General features: G+C 39.8%; 1 protein-coding gene across 1 annotated transcript in view; it reads right to left on the bottom strand.

Annotated features, from left to right (window-relative positions):
- Window positions 1-19,549, bottom strand: part of lmx1al (LIM homeobox transcription factor 1, alpha-like) — a 104,753-nt gene that overhangs the window by 80,449 nt on the left and 4,755 nt on the right. Inside the window, exons 2-3 of the mRNA XM_060942545.1 lie at window positions 17,765-17,850; window positions 3,345-3,528 (exon numbers count right to left, since the gene is read on the bottom strand). Coding sequence (XP_060798528.1) covers window positions 3,345-3,528; window positions 17,765-17,850 — 270 coding nt within the window. The remainder of the gene's footprint in view (window positions 1-3,344; window positions 3,529-17,764; window positions 17,851-19,549) is intronic.

The raw sequence follows: 19,549 nt of genomic DNA, 5'->3' as shown, positions 1-19,549 counted from the left end.
GACTATGAGGTTAGGCGAACGGACAGGGGGGGGGCACTACAGATCTACCACCTCAATCTGCTGAAACTTTGGAACGAGGAGGTCCCCGTGGCGTTGGTGTCGGTAGTTCCGGAGAAGGCGGAGCTGGGGCCGGAGGTCCAAAAAGGGTCATTGGCATCGCGTACCTCTCCGGTCCCCTGTGGAGACCACCTCTCCCCGACCCAACTCACGGAGGTCGCCCAGTTGCAGGCCGAGTTTTCGGATGTGTTCTCGCCCCTGCCCGGTCGCACTAACCTCATAGAACACCACATAGAGACGCCCCCGGGGGTGGTAGTGCGGAGCCGTCCTTATAGATTACCCGAACACAAAAAAAGGGTGGTTCGGGAAGAACTTCAGGCCATGCTCGAAATGGGCATCGTCGAGGAGTCCCACAGTGACTGGAGCAGCCCGGTGGTCTTGGTTCCCAAGGCCGACGGCTCGGTCCGGTTCTGTGTGGACTATAGAAAAGTCAACGCGGTGTCTAAATTTGATGCGTACCCAATGCCTCGTATTGATGAGCTGCTCGATCGACTAGGCACGGCTCGCTTTTACTCGACACTGGATTTGACGAAGGGATATTGGCAGATCCCCTTGACTCCATTATCCCGGGAAAAAACGGCCTTTTCCACACCGTTCGGCTTACACCAGTTCGTCACACTTCCTTTTGGGCTGTTTGGGGCGCCCGCTACGTTTCAGCGGCTGATGGACAGGGTCCTCCGGCCCCACGCCACCTATGCCGCCGCTTACCTAGATGATATCATCATTTATAGTAATGATTGGCAGCGGCACCTACAACACCTGAGGGCCGTCCTTAGGTCGCTGAGGCGGGCGGGACTCACTGCCAACCCGAAGAAGTGTGCGATTGGGCGGGTGGAAGTACGGTATCTGGGCTTCCACTTGGGCAACGGGCAGGTGCGTCCCCAAATTAATAAGACGGCAGCGATTGCGGCCTGCCCGAGGCCCAAGACCAAAAAGGGGGTGAGGCAGTTCCTGGGGCTGGCTGGCTACTATCGTAGGTTTATACCTAATTATTCGGACGTCACCAGCCCGCTGACTGACCTCACTAAAAAGGGGGCGCCAGATCCGGTCCAGTGGACGGAGCAGTGCCAGCGGGCTTTCTCTGAGGTAAAGGCTGCACTGTGTGGGGGGCCACTTTTACACTCCCCTGACTTCTCTCTCCCTTTTGTGTTGCAGACCGATGCGTCGGACAGAGGGCTGGGGGCCGTTTTGTCCCAGCAGGTGGAGGGGGAGGACCGCCCAGTCCTGTATATCAGCCGGAAGCTGTCGGTGCGTGAGGGGCGCTACAGCACCATTGAAAAAGAGTGCCTGGCGATTAAGTGGGCGGTCCTCGCCCTCCGTTACTACCTGCTGGGGCGCTCTTTCACTCTCTGTTCGGACCACGCGCCCCTCCAGTGGCTCCACCGCATGAAGGATGCCAACGCGCGGATCACCCGTTGGTATCTGGCACTCCAACCCTTCAACTTCAAGGTGGTCCACAGGCCGGGGGCGCAGATGGTCGTGGCGGACTTCCTCTCCCGTCGAGGGGGGGGGGAGTCGGCTGCCGGCCGGACGAGCGCCCGGCCTGAGTCGGGCGGTGGGGGTATGTGGCAGCGGGGGCGTGGTCAAGCGCCGGTCTGTGACAGGAGGGTGGAGCCGGGGAAGGTGAGTGGCAGAATCGCGACACCTGAGGATAATTAACCTGTGTTTGTGTGTGTGTTTTCCCAGTAACCGCTCCCTATTTAAGGAGGCAGAGAGAGAGGAGAGGGAGCGCAACCCGGGACCAGACGACTGTGTGTGTGAATGAATAAACGTATAGTTAAAGATTTTGAGACTGAAAAGTTGTCAGAATAAATCACCTTGTCTGCCTCCAAACGCTGTCCTGCCGTCCTCTGTGCTCCACCCACACTCTATACGCGCTACAGAAGCGTTTTGATTTCAGGCTGCCTTTAAAGTTTTCTGTCGAACATCTTGTTACTTTTTAACATTTCTGTGACAGTCATGAAGAAAGAATGGAGGGTTTTTTTTGTAAAAGTGAATTTTTTTTTCAACTTGCTGTACAAGGAGTGACTATTTTTCTTGGTCTGAAATCCTCCCATCTCCTTTCTCTCTCTCTCTCTCTCTCTCTCTCTCTCTCTCTCTCGCTCTCTCTCTCTCCTATCTGTTTTCCTCCTCCCTCATTCTCTGCCTCTCCTCTCCTTTCCCAGCCCTCCCTGAGACAGCTCTAGATGTGTGTCGGTGGAGGAGAGCCGCTGCTGGCCCACAGTGTCTGACACTTTTCACAACAGCGATAGCAGCCAGCGAGTTCGTCCTTCATCTCTCTGACCCCTGTGATGTCACTGCTGGAGCTTCCTTTAATCAAACGCCCGACTCTGCAGCATGTGAATATCATACAGCTGAGATTCATTTCTATCGGAGCTACATTCCTCTTCTAAACTACAACCACATCTCCCTTCTGTCAGAATATTAAAAACAATGTGATGCTGGAGGTTATTTCAGCACTTATCAAGGGCAGGTTCAAGAAAGAGCGAGCCGTACAGCACGAGGAACGCAAAGTGTGTGTGGGTTCATGTGTGAGTTTATGTGTGCGTTTGTGTGAGTACGTGTTAAGGTGTGAGTTTTATGTGTGTGTTCGTGCATGTGTATTTATGTGCATGTTTTTGTATGTGTTTTCATTTGTCGGTGTTTGTGTGTGCATAGGAGTGTGTTTGTGTGTGCTCGTGTGTGTTTGTATAGATGTGTGTTTATGTGTTTATATGGGTGCTTGTGCGAGTACATGTGTGTGTTTTTGTGGTTTTGTGGTTCAATCAATCAATCAATCAATCAATCAAAGTCCTTCCCACGCCATGTGGCGCATAGGGCGGCGCTGATCCCCGTTTCCGTAGCCCTCAGCCTCTGGCCTATTACATAGCTAGGGTTACAGTGGGGGGCGGGTCCTCTGGTAACCGCGAGAGTTTGACTCCCCACTCGCATCTGTATTGCAGCGTGCCTTGCCAGATGGCAGCAGGTACCATTTTTATGATGGTCTTTGGTACGACCCGACCGTGAGTAGAACTCGCGATCTCCCAATTGAGAGGCGGACACACTAACCACTAGGTCAACTTGCGGTCAGTGTTTCTGTGTTTAGGTGTGTGTTTATATGTGTGCGTTTAGGTGTGTATGTGTGTTTAGGTGTGTGTTTATATGTGTGCTTGTGTGTGTTTGTGTATATGTGCTTGTGTGTGTGTATATATATGTGTTTGTGTGTTTAGGGGTGTGTTTGTGTGTGTTGATGTATACTGAGATGTATAATTGGTGTGTGTGAGGTTGTACTGAGACTCTCGTCTTACTTCTCGTAGTCGTGTTTGCAGTAGAGCAGCCGGTCTCGGGAGTAACACGTCCCACTGAGTGTGCTCAGACACACGGCGCACTTCACACACGTCTCATGCCACGACTGATCGTTCACTCGCAGCAGGAAGCGGTCAGCGATAGGCGACTCACATCCTGCACACACCTCACCTCCGCCCACATGGTCTGTGGACACACACACACACACACACACACACACTGAGGACCCGTCATGGTAACGAGCAGTAAAAATTCACAGACAACATTAGTTTTTTTAAGATGAACGTTTAGGTTATAATTTATGAACACTTTTTATTTACACTGAAGCCGAAACACTGCAGGTGAATTAGTTCAGTTTTGAAATCAATAGATTCTACAGTCACAATCAAGTTTTTGTCATGTAAATTTATTTTCATAAAATGACATTTATTTACCTCAGTGAGGCAACATTTGTATATTTACGTCAAGAATTTCACTGTAAAGACACACCACAGAAAGACTCTTGTTGGAACGTCATTTCAGTATCGTTTAATAAAAAACACAATAAACTATTACATAAAATATTCAGTGCCATTTTTTTCCAGTATAAACGTCACAAGTCCAAAAAATAATCAACATTTTGGGAAATTCCTCTATAATAACCCTTTAATTATCAATAAGAATGAATTTCATTCTTAAATTTCATGAATTTAGAAATGTCTTTTTTTGGTTCTGAATATAGAAAATAGTGATTTTGAGTAAAACTACTACGTGGTTTAATGTGTCTTCGCTCTAGTTTGTGTGATTGATAAGGTTGAATAAAGGAAATTGAATGAATATCATAATGAGACATAAACTCATATACTTATCAGAAAGCAAGTTTTTCAGTGACATGGTGCGATTATGAAGTGGGCAGAGCTTAAACCTACTTCAAAGTTGCTAGGTATTAGATAATATAATGGATATAATTGGAGAAAAACATTTTTCTGATGGAAAAATAAACATTTTGAATTACTACAGTTTAAGACAAGCCATGTTCTAGATGTGGTTTATCCAAAACTATGAAAAATTACCAAAATGATAATTTCTATCTGTCGTATCTTGGCTTAAAAAAGATATTTTCACAGTTTAACAAAGACTCGGGGAAAGTTGTAATCTTGTAATCTGCTTGTAATCTCACAAAATAAGGTTTAACAATTATTCATTTAACAATTATTCGCCTCAGGCTCAGTGAATATCTGTGAATTATAACTGAGATGAAGTCGAGGTGATTATTTACCAATATTCACTGAGCCTGAGGCGGATAATAGTTTTACTATAAATACACAGGTGATTATTTAAAAAAAATTCTTGTGTCACTTTTGTACGCCGACTCACGTAAAATACTTTGTTTTGAAACTGATAAAATAAATCACAACCCCACCTTACTTTTGAATAGTTTTAGACCAAACTTCAGAGCATCTTTAGTGCTTTTAGGAACAGCATTTTCTTTCATCATTTGTAATTCTTCCTCACTTACAGTGACGAGGCGATTAGCCGCCATTTTGCCGAGCCGCTCGAGGTGATTATCGAGAAATAGTCCGAATTTCTCGACCAATCAGCACACACGATTTTCTATCATCACCTGCGTATTTATACGAATAAGATTTATGAACAATCACTTCAAAGATTAAAGGATCAAAACTTGTAGCGACAAAGCCAGCTAGCTTTGAAGCTAGCTAACAAAATGTGAGCTACTCTTAGCGATAATGACATAATAATCTCATCATAATAGTGTATTTTAACATTATATTTTGACAGTTTTCCTGCTTGTTGAAGAAAAAATCAGTCAGAATATGTTAATGCAAAAAGTCACATGCTATATTCCACGAAATTGAGTCGTACACGAGCTGATAGCCGACGAGGCGCGTAGCACCGAGTTGGCTATAAGCCATGTACAACCAGACTGAGTGGAATAACTGTTTTATTCTATCCACATTCACTTGATTTTGAGAAACGGAGCATTTTTATTTTTATTGCTTGCAAATTATGGAATCAATTTTGTGCCAAAATGTTCATACAATACTTTTGAAATATCAAACAAAAACGACAAATCAAAATACAAAAAAAGAAAAAAAAGTCAATTTTTTTAGACTGGCAAACAAATTATTCGTGTAATCGTGCAAAATATCAGTCTATTACTCTTCAGAAACCTTTTATTTTTGTTCCGCGTCTTTCTCAATTTTGTTTGACGTAATTTATTTTGGTTGCGATTCCAGCTTTCTCGTTTGCGCTCCTTGACTTTTTGCTTGCAGTTTTGGCACAAACTTCACGTGTGGGTGGGCTGTCCAGGAATGCATTCCCATTGGCTAACTTGTGTTTGACTGACAGCTACGCTCAGCCATTTCCTACTCGGATTTTGGCGGACTGTTTGACGAGTGACCGATCCATTGACGGTAAACAAGGATGGAGTGGACTTCAGTGGTGACTATGATATTGAATTAATTCAACAAAGTGTAAATTCAATATCATAGTCGCCACTGAAGTCCACTCGATCCTTGTTTACCGTCAATGGATCGGTCACTCGTCAAACAGTCCGCCAGAATCCGAGTAGGGAATGGCTGAGCGTAGCTGTCAGTCAAACACAAGTTAGCCAATGGGAATGCGTTCCTGGACAGCCCACCCACACGTGAAGTTTGTGCCAAAACTGCAAGCAAAAAGTCAGGGAGCGCAAACGAGAAAGCTGGAATCGCAACCAAAATAAATTACGTCAAACAAAACTGAGAAAGACGCGGAACAAAAATAAAAGGTTTCTGAAGAGTAATAGACTGATATTTTGCACGATTACACGAATAATTTGTTTGCCAGTCTAAAAAAATTGACTTTTTTTCTTTTTTTGTATTTTGATTTGTCGTTTTTGTTTGATATTTCAAAAGTATTGTATGAACATTTTGGCACAAAATTGATTCCATAGTAAATTCGATACGTAAAAGCTTTGTACAAAACGTCCGACAAAATCATTTCTGGTTAGAGTATAAACAAACCGGAGAAATGACAGGAGCAATTTGTGAAAAATGTGATGATAGTAATAATTCTTGAAAAATAAAAAAAGATACGTTCTCACCATCAAATACTTTCATTCCATATTTTGTTGCTTTTTTGTGTGTTTTCTTTTCGAGTAGAGTTTTTATTTCATCCTCTGTTGCTTCAGCAACACGGCTCCACCATTTTGTTTTTCTCTACTCACGGTATATGAGCTGATACCCTAGTAGTAGAGTAGCCAATCAGAGCATGCGATTGCTCATATCCAGTAAATGTGGATAGAATAATTATGTACTGTATATTCGCAGATTGGGAAGATTTTGAACAGAGATCTTCTTGAAGCATTTCAGTAGTCTCTTGTGTGACATTGAACATTTTTCTTAAAGGAACAAACAGTGAAATATTGTAATGTGTCACATTTGACACTCGTGTAGAATCTGTACGTTCTCAAAGTGGGCTCCGAGGATTCCCAGGGTTCAGTGACGTGGTGGAAAATTCAGGAAAAAAAAAAAGCTCCATGGCTCTTATAAATAGCCAGATACTGTATTACTGTACATGAGAAATAAATCTATAGTAAGGGGTGGGAGTGAATTGTAAGGTTAAAAGTCTTGCTTTAAAATTTGAGAACCCCTGCCTTAAAGGTTCTTCGGTTGCCGCTCTGTGGAACCCTTAAAGGTTCTATAACAAAGTGTTTCCCAATCAGGAAGAGTTTTTTTTTTTTAAGTTAAGAACCGTCAAATATCTTCTCCAACGAACGCTTTTCTTTCTATCTCCTGGAGATGATGTTCATCAGTAATACGATGTACCCGGCTTTAACAGCATGCTGCCTTTCATCTAAACGCAGCACCACTGAGCACCAACACGACTCAAATCACCAGGGTTTTACTGAAATAAGCGTGCTTATTTGATTTACTATAATATGAGTAGAACTGGATGTATATCTAGGCTAATATGTCACGTATACCTGCTGCGGTAATTGCTTTACCTTTCATCACAGTTTATGGTAATTATCACAGCAGAATAAAAATATATTATGTTCAGGAAGGTCCAGGTCAACGCTGTAATGTTTTCATTTATAAACCGAGGCAGTGGTTTTGTCTTTTTCAAACCGGAATAAATAACACCTGAAGATGTTGGATTACTGGAATTGGAATTTGATTGGATTGTGAAAAATGACATGATGTTTTTGGTGAATATAAACTCCACAAATTCACAGATGATCATCATCTTTGATACCAGGACTGAGTGATAGGATGATATGATATTTAACAGTTATTCCACGAAATCGAGTCGTACATGAGCTGATAGCTGATGAGGTGCGTAGCTCCAAATTGTCTATAAGCCATGTATGACGAGATTGAGTGGAATAACTGTTTTATTCTATCCACATTCACTGGATTTTGAGAAACGGAGCATTTTTATTTTTTGCAAATTTGATGAATAAAAACTTTATACAAAATCTCAGACAAAATAATTTCCGTTTGGAATGTAAACAAACCGGCAAAAAGACAGGAGCAATTTGTGAAAAATCCTTTAATAATAATTCTTGAAAAATAAAAAAAGATACTTTCTTATCGTCAGATACTTTTATTCCACATTTTGTTGCATTTTTGGGGTTTTTGCTTTTGAGTAAAGTTTTTATTTCATCCTCGGTTGGTTCAGCAACACACTTCACCATTTTGTTTTTCTCTACTCATAGTATATGAGCTGTTATCCTAATAGTAGAGTAGTTAATCAGAGTGCGTGATTGCTCATATCAAGTGAATGTGGATAGAATAAATTATGATATGATATGACTAATACATGGTTGTGAGTATCATGAGGGCTTCTGTAACATCAAACAATTGCTACTAGGGAAGCCAATGGGGAAGCCAAGCCAATGGGGAAGCCAATGAGGAAGCCATGGCCTAACGGTTAGAGAAGCAGCTTTAGGACCCAAAAGTTGCTGGTTCAGTTCCCTGGACTAGCAGGAATAGCTGAAGTACCTTTGAGCAAGGCATTTTCATTTTTTCATTCATTTATTTATTTAGACAAAACAAGAAAAGACAATAATCATAAAATCTATGTGCAGGAGGAGGGGAGAAGCCTAAAAAAGCTTATACTAAGCCCTCCTCCTTTAAACTGCTTAAGTAAATAACAGTGATAATCAACTAAGAACATAAATAAAACAAAATTCAAATACAATACCATACAATAAATCTAAAAATAATAACCTAACAATATATGATACTAAACACTAAATTACAAACATTTTATCAAAACCTCAGAAATGGCTAGGGTAGAGGAGATGTTTCTTAAGGTTCCATTTAAACATTATTATGGAAGTAAAATTTTTCAGGGGAAGATCGTTCCATACATTGATCACATTTATATTGCACACTCTTTTGAGCCATAGAAGTTCTGAATAGAGAAATGTGTAATTGAGTGCATTGTCGAGTTTGATACTGGTGAAACTGTGAATTAATATTAAAAAAGTTTTCGAACATATCAGGAAAATTGTTATTGAGAAATGGAGCTGTGAAAAGAGAGAGCTGAAATCTATTAATATCTAAAATATTTAAAATTTGAAGCTGTTTGAATAATGAAGAGTGGGTGTACAATCTGGAACTGGTAGCGATACGTACAAATATTTTCTGAAGTAACAATAAAGGGTGAAGTGAAGTTCTGTAAGCACACCCCCAAACAATATTGCAATAAATCAGGTAAGGGTAAATTAAACTATTGTATATAGCAATAAAGGTTCTCTGAGTAAGAATGTATCTAATTTTACCCATTATCCCGGTCATTTTTGATATTTTTTCCACTAGCATAGCAATGTGGGCCTTCCAATTAATCCATCATTAATAATTATACCAAGGAATTTTGCCTGACTCTACTGGGAGAGAGGAAAATTCTTTAAGTAGATTTTAGCTTTATTACTATTATAAATCTTATTTTTACTACAAAAGATAAGATAATACGTCTTTTTGACATTGACAGACAGCTTGTTAGCTTCAAACCAAGTAATGACCTTTTCTATTTCTTGGTTGGCCAGTCTTATTAAAGAGTCAAAATCCGAGTGCGACAGAAAAAGATTTGTGTCATCGGCAAATAGAATGAAGAAAATAATCGAGGATGCTTCTGCAAGATCATTGATGTAGATAAGAAACAATAAAGGTCCCAGAATTGATCCTTGAGGAACTCCACATTTTACTATTTTGCTTGATGACATGATTTCATTAATAGTTACATACTGCTGCCTGTTAAGCCAGTATCTCACTGGGCTGAGACAGCTTGCGACAAATTGCGAACGTCATTCACGAGAGAGTTTCAAAAGTGTCTTGAAACATTCGCGGGGCTTCTTAATTTCCTCGCATGAGTTGCAAAGTGTCGCTCCTTCATCGCTGAAATTTTGAACATGTTCAAAAAATTCGTGAGACAAACTTTCTCTCAATATAGCCGCAAATGCGTCACTGGTGCCGCAAAGCCGTGAGACAGGAAGTGCAAGTTCAGCCAGGATCTCACTGGGCTGCGACAGCCTACGACTAGTTGGAGACACAACAATTGTGATAAAATATGCGAATATCAATTCAGTGTGATTCCAAGTGAAAATTGCCGATAATTCGCACATTTTATCGCAATTGTTGTGTCTCCAACTAGCCGCAGGCTGTCGCAGCCCAGTGAGATACTGGCTTTAGATAAGTAACTAATAAACCACTTAAGTGCTGTATCATTTATGCCATAAGCTTTTAGTTTACTAAGTAGAATAGCGTGAGTTACTGTATCAAACGATTTAGACAAATCTAGAAAGATTCCTATGGCGTATTCTCTGTTATCAATAGCCTTTGTAATTTTATCCATTAATTGTATTAATGCCATTGAGGTAGACTATCCCTTTCTAAAACCATATTGGTGTTTGTACAAAATATAATTTTCATTAAGGTGTTTCAAAAGACGGCTATGTATAAGTTTGTCGAGAACCTTTGAAATGCATGGCAAAACTGAAATCGGGTGGTAATTGTTAACTGAGGTAAATCATTGCTTTTAAAAACAGGAATTACTTTTGCTATTTTTGTTGCGTTGGGAACCACGCCATTTTTAAGTAACAATGTGAGGATATACGTAAGGGGAGTTATAATATGGGGGAGAGATATCTTTAGGATTTTTGCACTGATTTCGTCGTGTCCAGCAGCAGAATCTTTCAGATTACGTACTACATCTTTAAGTGCGGCCATGGATGGTGGTTCAAATGATGTCAGTTGACTATTAAAATGTATCTTAATGTAATCGAGAGGGTCTTTTGACAAAGTGGGAATTCTGCTTTCTAGAGTGGGTCCAATATTAACAAAAAAATCATTGAATTCTTCACAAATCTTGGTTTTATCTGTGATAAATTCGGTATCATTTTGGATTTTGTGTGGGGCTGCTTTTATTCTATTGTTGCGATTTAACAAGTCATTAATTACATCCCATGTTTGCTTAACGTTACATCTAGCTTCCTCAAATTTGTTGTGGTAATATTTCCTGTTCGCAGTTCTTATAGTGTGATATTTAATTTGTTTTTGTATTCTTTATATGTATACTGAGTCAGAGGCGTTGGGTTTCTGATATACTTCAGGCATCTAACCTCCAACTGCTCCGTGGACTGCTCTGGGTATGTTGTACGTTGCTCTGGATAAGACCGTCTACTAAATATCATTAATGTAATTTATTTGTGCCAATTGCTTTTGTCTTTGGTGAATTTTTCATTTATTCTTTCATTTGAACACGATGCGTGAGGTGGGAATTGAACCTGGATAGGATGCCAGTCCAACTGATTATTTTTTTATTTTTAAGTTTAAAACATGATTGTGAAATAAAAATTGTGGTGTTATTGTCATCAAACCAGAATAATGTCATACGTACTGAGTGAGAACGATATTTTTCCTGTAATGTTCAATCCTTGCTATCCTACTGTGGTCACCTTTAGCTTGTCTGTATGAATCCTTTTCAAAAGACTATCACAACCAATAAAACTACAAAAAAACTTTAGACTGACGTCAGTTTGTTTATACACTCTCAGAAATAAAGGTGTACTTTTTCTTTTTCTTGTTGCTGCAGTGGAAGCATCAAACACACGCGTTTTATCCTTTTTGTCCCTTTAATATGGATGTTTAACCCAGTGTGGTGTCTCTTTAACTAGCTTTTAAAGTAAAGCTTTAATGGTAAATCATTAGTTTCTGTCATTCTTTAAAGACACTCACCGGCCACATTAATAGGAACTTGTTCTTGATTCTAAGATTCATGTTCTAAATAGGAGTGGAACCCAATGTGTTCTTCTTTCTGCTGTTGCCTTTCTGCTGAGATGCTTTTCTGCTCACCACGGTTGTAAAGAGTTGCTATGAGTTGCTATATCCTTCCTGGCAAAAAAGCTCGAACCAATCTGGCCATTTTCCTCTGAGCTCTCTCTCTCTCTCTGAGCTCTCAAGGTGTTTGTTTCCAGCCACAGAACTGTCGCCCGCTCACTCACTTGATGTTTTTTTGTTTTTTGCACCATTCTATCTGTGTAAACTCTAGAGAATGTTGTGTGTGAAAATCCCAGGAGACCAGCAGTTTCTGGAATACTCAAACCAAACCAGTCCATCTGGCTCAAACCAACACCCATGCCACAGTGAAAGAAAGTCACACAAAAATTGAGATCACAAGTTTTCCCGTTCTGATGTTTGAAAATTGTGAACATTGATTTGTAACTGCGGCGGCACGGTGGTGTAGTGGTTAGCGCTGTCGCCTCACAGCAAGAAGGTCTAGGTTCGAGCCCCATGGCCGGCGAGGGCCTTTCTGTGTGGAGTTTGCATGTTCTCCCCGTGTCCGCGTGGGTTTCCTCTGGGTGCTCCGGTTTCCCCCACAGTCCAAAGACATGCAGGTTAGGTTAACTGGTGACTCTAAATTGACCGTAGGTGTGAATGTGAGTGTGAATGGTTGTCTGTGTCTATGTGTCGGCCCTGTGATGACCCGGCGACTTGTCCAGGGTGTACCCCGCCTTTCGCCCGTAGTCAGCTGGGATAGCCTCCAGCTCGCCTGCGACCCTGTAGAACAGGATAAAGCAGCTAGAGATAATGAGATGAGATGAGATTTGTATCTGCAGGATTTGATGCATCGTGCTGCTGTCGAGGGATCGGCTGATTAGAGAAATGTATGGGTGTACATAATAAAGTGGCCAGTGAGTGTAAAGATGGGAACAAAAGGTGGAGTGTATCACTCCAGCAAGAAGGAAAAGTACACTTTGATACCTTTATTATTGAGAATGCAGATGTCCAGATGTTGCTGATTTTGTACTTTAACCCAAAACCAAACATAGGATTCAACTGGTGAGGTGAACGAGAACAGAACAGGAAAACCATCCTAACTGAAGCAGAATCACAGCTGGAACATGTGGAATGGTGGATGTTTGGATTTCCTGGATGGCAGATGATAAAACTATGTATGCTGTTTTAATTAGATCCCACTTTTTTGCCCATTTGTTGATATGTGTATCAGCTGAACGCTCTCTATGATCTGATCTGCTGATGGGGTACGAACATTATCCCAGCAGTTTATGCAAAATATTAGAGACACAATTACAACTTGCTTTAAGATACTTTAAATTCTGGACATGTCTGATCTGTGTATCAATCAACATGTCAATCACACACATTCTGGGTATAAAATATCGAAATAAATACACTCGCCGGCCACTTTATTAGGAACACCTACACACCCATCCATCCACCTGCTGTTTGATGCAGTTCTCTAATCAGCCGATCCCTCGACAGCGGCACGATGCGTCAAATCATGCAGATACAAATCAAGAGCTTCAGTTAATGTTCAACCATCAGAACTGGAAAACTTGTGATCTCAAAGTGGGACTTGCACTGTGGCATGGGTGTTGGTTTGAGCCAGATGGACTGGTTTGATTTGAGTATTTCAGAAACTGCTGATCTCCTGGGGTTTTCACACACAACATTCTCTCGAGTTTACACAGATAGAATGGTGCGAAAAACAAAAAACATCGAGTGAGTGAGTGATTTCTGTGGGTGGAAAAAACAAACATCTTGTTGATAAGAGAGCTCAGAGGAAAATGGACAGATTGGTTCGAGCTTTTTTGCCAGGAAGGATATAGTAACTCATATAATCACTCTTTACAGCCGTGGTGAGCAGAAAAGCATCTCAGCAGAAAGGCAACAGCAGAAAGAACACATTGGGTTCCACTCCTGTGAAGAACAAGAATCTTAGAATCAAGAACAAGTTCCTATTAAAGTGGCCGGTGAGTGTGTATGAGTGGATCAAAAAATAGGAAATGGCAAATCCAATCAGATAGCGATCAGATGTGTCAGGGCAGTGTCATGCCTGCCGTTAATATGCATATTGATCAGTGCATCACGATTAAAAACTGGTAATAAAGTGTACCTTTTTTTAAATTTATGATGGTATGACTTACCCTTATAATTTTGCACCTTTAATATGTGACTTTTATCTGGAAATGTGGACATATTGCACCTTTAAAAATTTTTTCCAAGCACCTTTTAAGTGAAAAGATACATGCATAAAAGGTGTCCAGTTTAAGATACCACCCCAGAGACCAAAAAAAAAAAAGTCCAGTTTAGTACCCTTTCTTATTGAGAGCGCATGTGCATTTCCTTTTGCAACAATTTAAAATTTCAACTTGCTTTAAGATGCTTTAAATTCTGCACATCTATGATCTGTGTATCAATCAACACGTTAATCACACACATTCTGGGTCAGGCTTACGGTATGGTACTTGAGTCCGACTCGCGCCCTGATTTTAAGGACTTGTGACTCAACTTGGACTTCAGCACTCATGACTCAGACTTGTGCATCCATAATAATTTGGCATAAGATATTTATATCAACATTAATTTTTATATTAATTTCATGCAAGAGTGTCACACCTGTGCACCTTGCCGCGTGCATCAGACAGACTCTCGGGCGCGCTCCGGACAGCGCGTGCACCAAGCGGACTCTTGTGCACGCCATAAATGACTCACACCTACACAGGATTAAGGCACAATCAGCGCACCTACAGTGGTGCTTGAAAGTTTGTGAACCCTTTAGAATTTTCTATATTTCTGCATAAATATGACCTAAAACATCAGATTTTCACACAAGTCCTAAAAGTAGATAAAGAGAACCCAGTTAAACAAATGAGACAAAAATATTCTACTTGGTCATTTATTTATTGAGGAAAATGATCCAATATTACATATCTGTGAGTGGCAAAAGTATGTGAACCTCTAGGATTAGCAGTTAATTTGAAGGCGAAATTAGAGTCAGGTGTTTTCAGTCAATGGGATGACAATCAGGTGTGAGTGGGCACCCTGTTTTATTTAAAGAACAGGGATCTATCAAAGTCTGATCTTCACAACACATGTTTGTGGAAGTGTATCATGACAAGAACAAAGGAGATTTCTGAGGACCTCAGAAAAAGCGTTGTTGATGCTCATCAGGCTGGAAAAGGTTACAAAACCATCTCTAAAGAGTTTGGACCCCACCAATCCACAGTCAGACAGATTGTGTACAAATGGAGGAAATTCAAGACCATTGTTATCCTCCCCAGGAGTGGTCGACCAAAAAAGATCACTCCAAGAGCAAGGTGTGTAATAGTTGGCAAGGTCACAAAGGACCCCAGGGTAACTTCTAAGCAACTGAAGGCCTCTCTCACATTGGCTAATGTTAATGTTCATGAGTCCACCATCAGTAGAACACTGAACAACAATGGTGTGCATGGCAGGGTTGCAAGGAGAAAGCCACTGCTCTCCAAAAAGAACATTGCTGCTCGTCTGCAGTTTGCTAAAGATCATGTGGACAAGCCAGAAGGCTATTGGAAAAATATTTTGTGGACGGATGAGACCAAAATAGAACTTTTTGGTTTAAATGAGAAGCGGTATGTTTGGAGAAAGGAAAACACTGCATTCTAGCATAAGAACCTTATCCCATCTGTGAAACATGGTGGTGGTAGTATCATGGTTTGGGCCTGTTTTGCTATATCTGGGCCAGGACGGCTGGCCATCATTGATAGAACAATAAATTCTGAATTATACCAGCGAATTCTAAAGGAAAATGTCAGGACATCTGTCCATGAACTGAATCTCAAGAGAAGGTGGGTCATGCAGCAAGACAACGACCCTAAGCATACAAGTCGTTCTACCAAAGAATGGTTAAAGAAGAATAAAGTTAATGTTTTGGAATGGCCAAGTCAAAGTCCTGACCTTAATCCAATCGAAATGTTGTGGAAGGACCTGAAGCGAGCAGTTCATGTGAGGAAACCCACCAACATCCCAGAGTTGAAGCTGTTCTGTATGGAGGAATGGGCTAAAATTCCTCCAAGCCGGTGTGCAGGACTGATCAACAGTTACCCGAAACGTTTAGTTGCAGTTATTGCTGCACAAGGGGGTCACACCAGATACTGAAAGCAAAGGTTCACATACTTTTGCCACTCACAAATATGTAATATTGGATCATTTTCCTCAATAAATAAATGAGCAAGTAGAATATTTTTGTCTCATTTGTTTAACTGGGTTCTCTTTATCTACTTTTAGGACTTGTGTGAAAATCCTATGATGTTTTAGGTCATATTTATGCAGAAATATAGAAAATTCTAAAGGGTTCACAAACTTTCAAGTGCCACTGTATATAAAAACTGTGAAAACACACTTACTTTGCGAAGTATTGAGTTGCACTGCTGATACATTACTGAGCCTTATTTTCTTGTTTGGTTTCCTGATCCCTGATTTCCTGTTTCTCGTCTTTGATTCTGTTGAGTCTACGATAGCCTGTTTGTGCCTCGCTCGGCCTGTTTCACCGTTTTACGATTTTGCCTGCCATTCTGGATTGTTTACCATCTTCACTTGTATTAATAAACACGCTTTCTGCACTTACATCTGTCTCCCAACCATCTCTGACAGAATACTTCACACTCCCTGATAAAGAGAAACACATTCACCTGTTCATACGCCATGTTCAGGAACAAACTAATGTTAATGGGGTTAAAACAGACTCCATCAAATGGTGCGGTTGGAGTCTTGGACTCAACTCAGACTCTAAATTTTTTTTAATGACTCGGGCTTGAGCACTGGAGACTCAAGACTGGACTCCGACTCGAGGTTTAGTGACTCGACTACAACACTGTCCTGGGTATAAAATATCTCAAGAAATATACTCACTGGTCACTTTATTATGAACACCCTAATACTTCTCTAACAGTTAATGCTTGTGCACCATCCCCTTGTAGCTTTATGTATAATATGTACAGTAAGTATCATTAAAGTGCCAGTCTTATGAAAATGACAGCATAAAATCCCAGGTTTTCTGTGTGTGATATGCTCAAATGGGTTGTAAAGTTCAACGATAAATAAAAAATTGGTTCAAAAAAGATTTTTTTTTTTTTTTTTTGCGTCTGAGTTCTGTTCCAAAAGTCACTAAAAACTTGTCCGCCACTCTTAGATCGCAGCGATTTACAGGTCAGCGGTGCTGCATGTGTGACATCATATGCGCCACTGCCTTCTTTTGTGTCCACGCAGACTCTTTACTATTCTCTGCACATACTAATTCTTTTGAAAAAGACGACGAAAGCTACAAGGGGATGGGACATTACATAAAAAAATGGTAATAACCATTAATTAGGAACAGCTTTTTTGTATTTTTGTTTTTGAATAGAGCTTTTATTTCATCCTCGGTTAGTTCAGCAACATGCTCCACTATTTTGTTTTTCTCTGTTCACGGTATATGAGCTGATATCCTAGTAGTAGAGTAGCCAATCAGAGCACGCGATTGCTCATATCCAGTGAATGTGGATAGAATAAATTATGATATGATATGACTAATATATGGTCGTGAGTATCATCAGGGCTTCTATAACATCAAATGATTGCTAGTGGGGACGCTAATGGGGAAGCCATGGCCTAATGGTTAGAGAAGCAGCTTTGGGACCAAAAGGTTGCTGGTTCGATTCTCTGGACCAGCAAGAATGGCTGAAGTGCCTTCTAGTAAGGCACCTAACCCCTAATGGCTCCCCAGGGTGCTCTGGGTTTGTTGCATGTCGCTCTGGATAAGAGCAGCTCCTAAATGCCTGTAATGAATTTAAAAATGTGCTTGTTTCATGAACAAAGCTGATTCCAAGCTACTATAGTTGTTGTTATGTATCATTCCTGAGATAAATATCTTTCTAAACATACAGTTAAAATATAGATTGATGTGATTACATGGAACCCCCCCACCCCAACATCTAAATACATAATTAACATAGAATTTTTTTTTAAAAGTACCACTGTACTGTTGAATAACTACTGTGAAAGAGCAAAACATTCATATAAAATACAAACATATGAAATGACTTCAGTTTACATTGGAATCTGCGAGTAAAGCATCGTTTTGGCTCTGAATCATGTCTAATATTCTGTTTTCTTACCGAAAGGTGTGGAAGACGGAGCCTGCTGCAGACATGACTGGTTTTCCTCTGTTTTCATACCGTTCGGGCCTCCTTCTGAGTGCTGACTGAGAAAGAAAACACAATAATCCAATAAATATTCACAAATCTACATGAACATGGGCTGGAAATTCCTTACGGAAACATCACAAGCAAAAAAAACACACAAAGAAGAAGAAGAAGAAGAAGAAGAAACCCCAAAAACAAAAACGTGAAGGTACATTTCACCATGTTATGTCCTAAAAAGCAAATGACATGATCACATGTAAAAATTAATCAATCATGTGGGAAGAAAATCACATGTGAAAATAAAAACATTTCACTACACGTGAAAACATTAATCATGTCAGAAAATCATATGTGGAAAATAACTGAACTTGTGTGTGTGTGTGTGTGTGTGTGTGTGTGTGTGTGTGTGTGTGTGCGCGCGCGGAGGGGGGATTACATATGGAAATACACACATGCACTACATGGGAATGAATAACGTGGAAATAAAGCTATCACATAAAATTCATCACATGAAAATACACACATACAGGTGTGCATTTGTGAAAGTAAACAGTCATGAACCCAGACGTTTATTAATTTATATCTGTATGCGAATGTAAGATTCGCTGATTAACAACACCAAGTCAATATCTTTTTTTTTTTTTAAACAATTTTAGCTTTTAAAAAATATTTTAAGCTCTCAGTTAACATTAGCTCTTGGGCTTAAAAATGAAACACACTTGTCAGGTTTCTGTACAAACCGTGCACTAAATAGTGTCCCAAAATAGTGCACTGTTGTAGCATACTGGATTTATAACACTACACTAATAAATACATGGGCTCCGTCCCAAACCACACAACCTACTATACTCATAAAGAGTCTGAATAAAGGATATCATTAATGTGTATGAATAAAGAGTATGAACTAAAATGATCAATAAAGAGTAAATAATGAGTAAAGAGTAAATAATGAGTATCATTAAGGTGTATGCATGAAGAGTGTAAATGAAGAGTATTAATAGAGTACTGATGAAGAATATTTATAAACAGTCCCAATAAACAGCTTTAATAAAAAGTATTCATGAAAAGTATCAATTAAAAAGAGCATTCATAAAGGATATCAATATAGAGTATTAAAGAAGAGCAATAAAACATATTGACGAAGAGTATTAAAGGAGAGTATTAATAAAAAGTGCCGATAAAGCGTATCAATTAAAAAGTATTAATAAAGTGGATGAATAAAGTGTATCAGTAAAGAATATTGATGAGTCTTAAAGAAAAGTATAAATAAAGAGCACTAATAAGGAGTATTGATGAAGAGTATTAATAAAGGGTATTAAAGAAAAATGCAAATAAAGAGTATGAATAAAGGGTATCGATTAAGAAATTATTAAAACGAGTATGAATAAAGACTATTAAAGAAGAGTATGTATAAAGAGTATCAATAAAGAGAACTGATAAAGAGTATTAAAGAAAAGTATGAATAAAGAGTATTAATAAGGAGTGTTGATGAAGCGTATTAATAAAGGGTGAGATACTTTGTTATATAGTGCTGTGTTTAGTAATTAGTGCAGTAGTATGCATGTTATAAAGTGCCTTTTGAAAAAAGTATGGATAAAGAGTATTAATAAGGAGTATTGATGAAGAGTATTGATGAAGAGTGACACGCTTTATGTTATATTGATGTTATATTGTACTGTTGTTGGTAATTAGTGCAGTAGTATGCGTGCTGCATGCCTTTTGAATAAAGAGTATTAATAAGGAGTATTGATGAGGAGT

Source organism: Neoarius graeffei, chromosome 16 (genome assembly GCF_027579695.1).
Source record: "Neoarius graeffei isolate fNeoGra1 chromosome 16, fNeoGra1.pri, whole genome shotgun sequence".
Taxonomy (NCBI): domain Eukaryota; kingdom Metazoa; phylum Chordata; class Actinopteri; order Siluriformes; family Ariidae; genus Neoarius; species Neoarius graeffei.
This window is presented reverse-complemented; position numbering and strand designations above follow the sequence as displayed.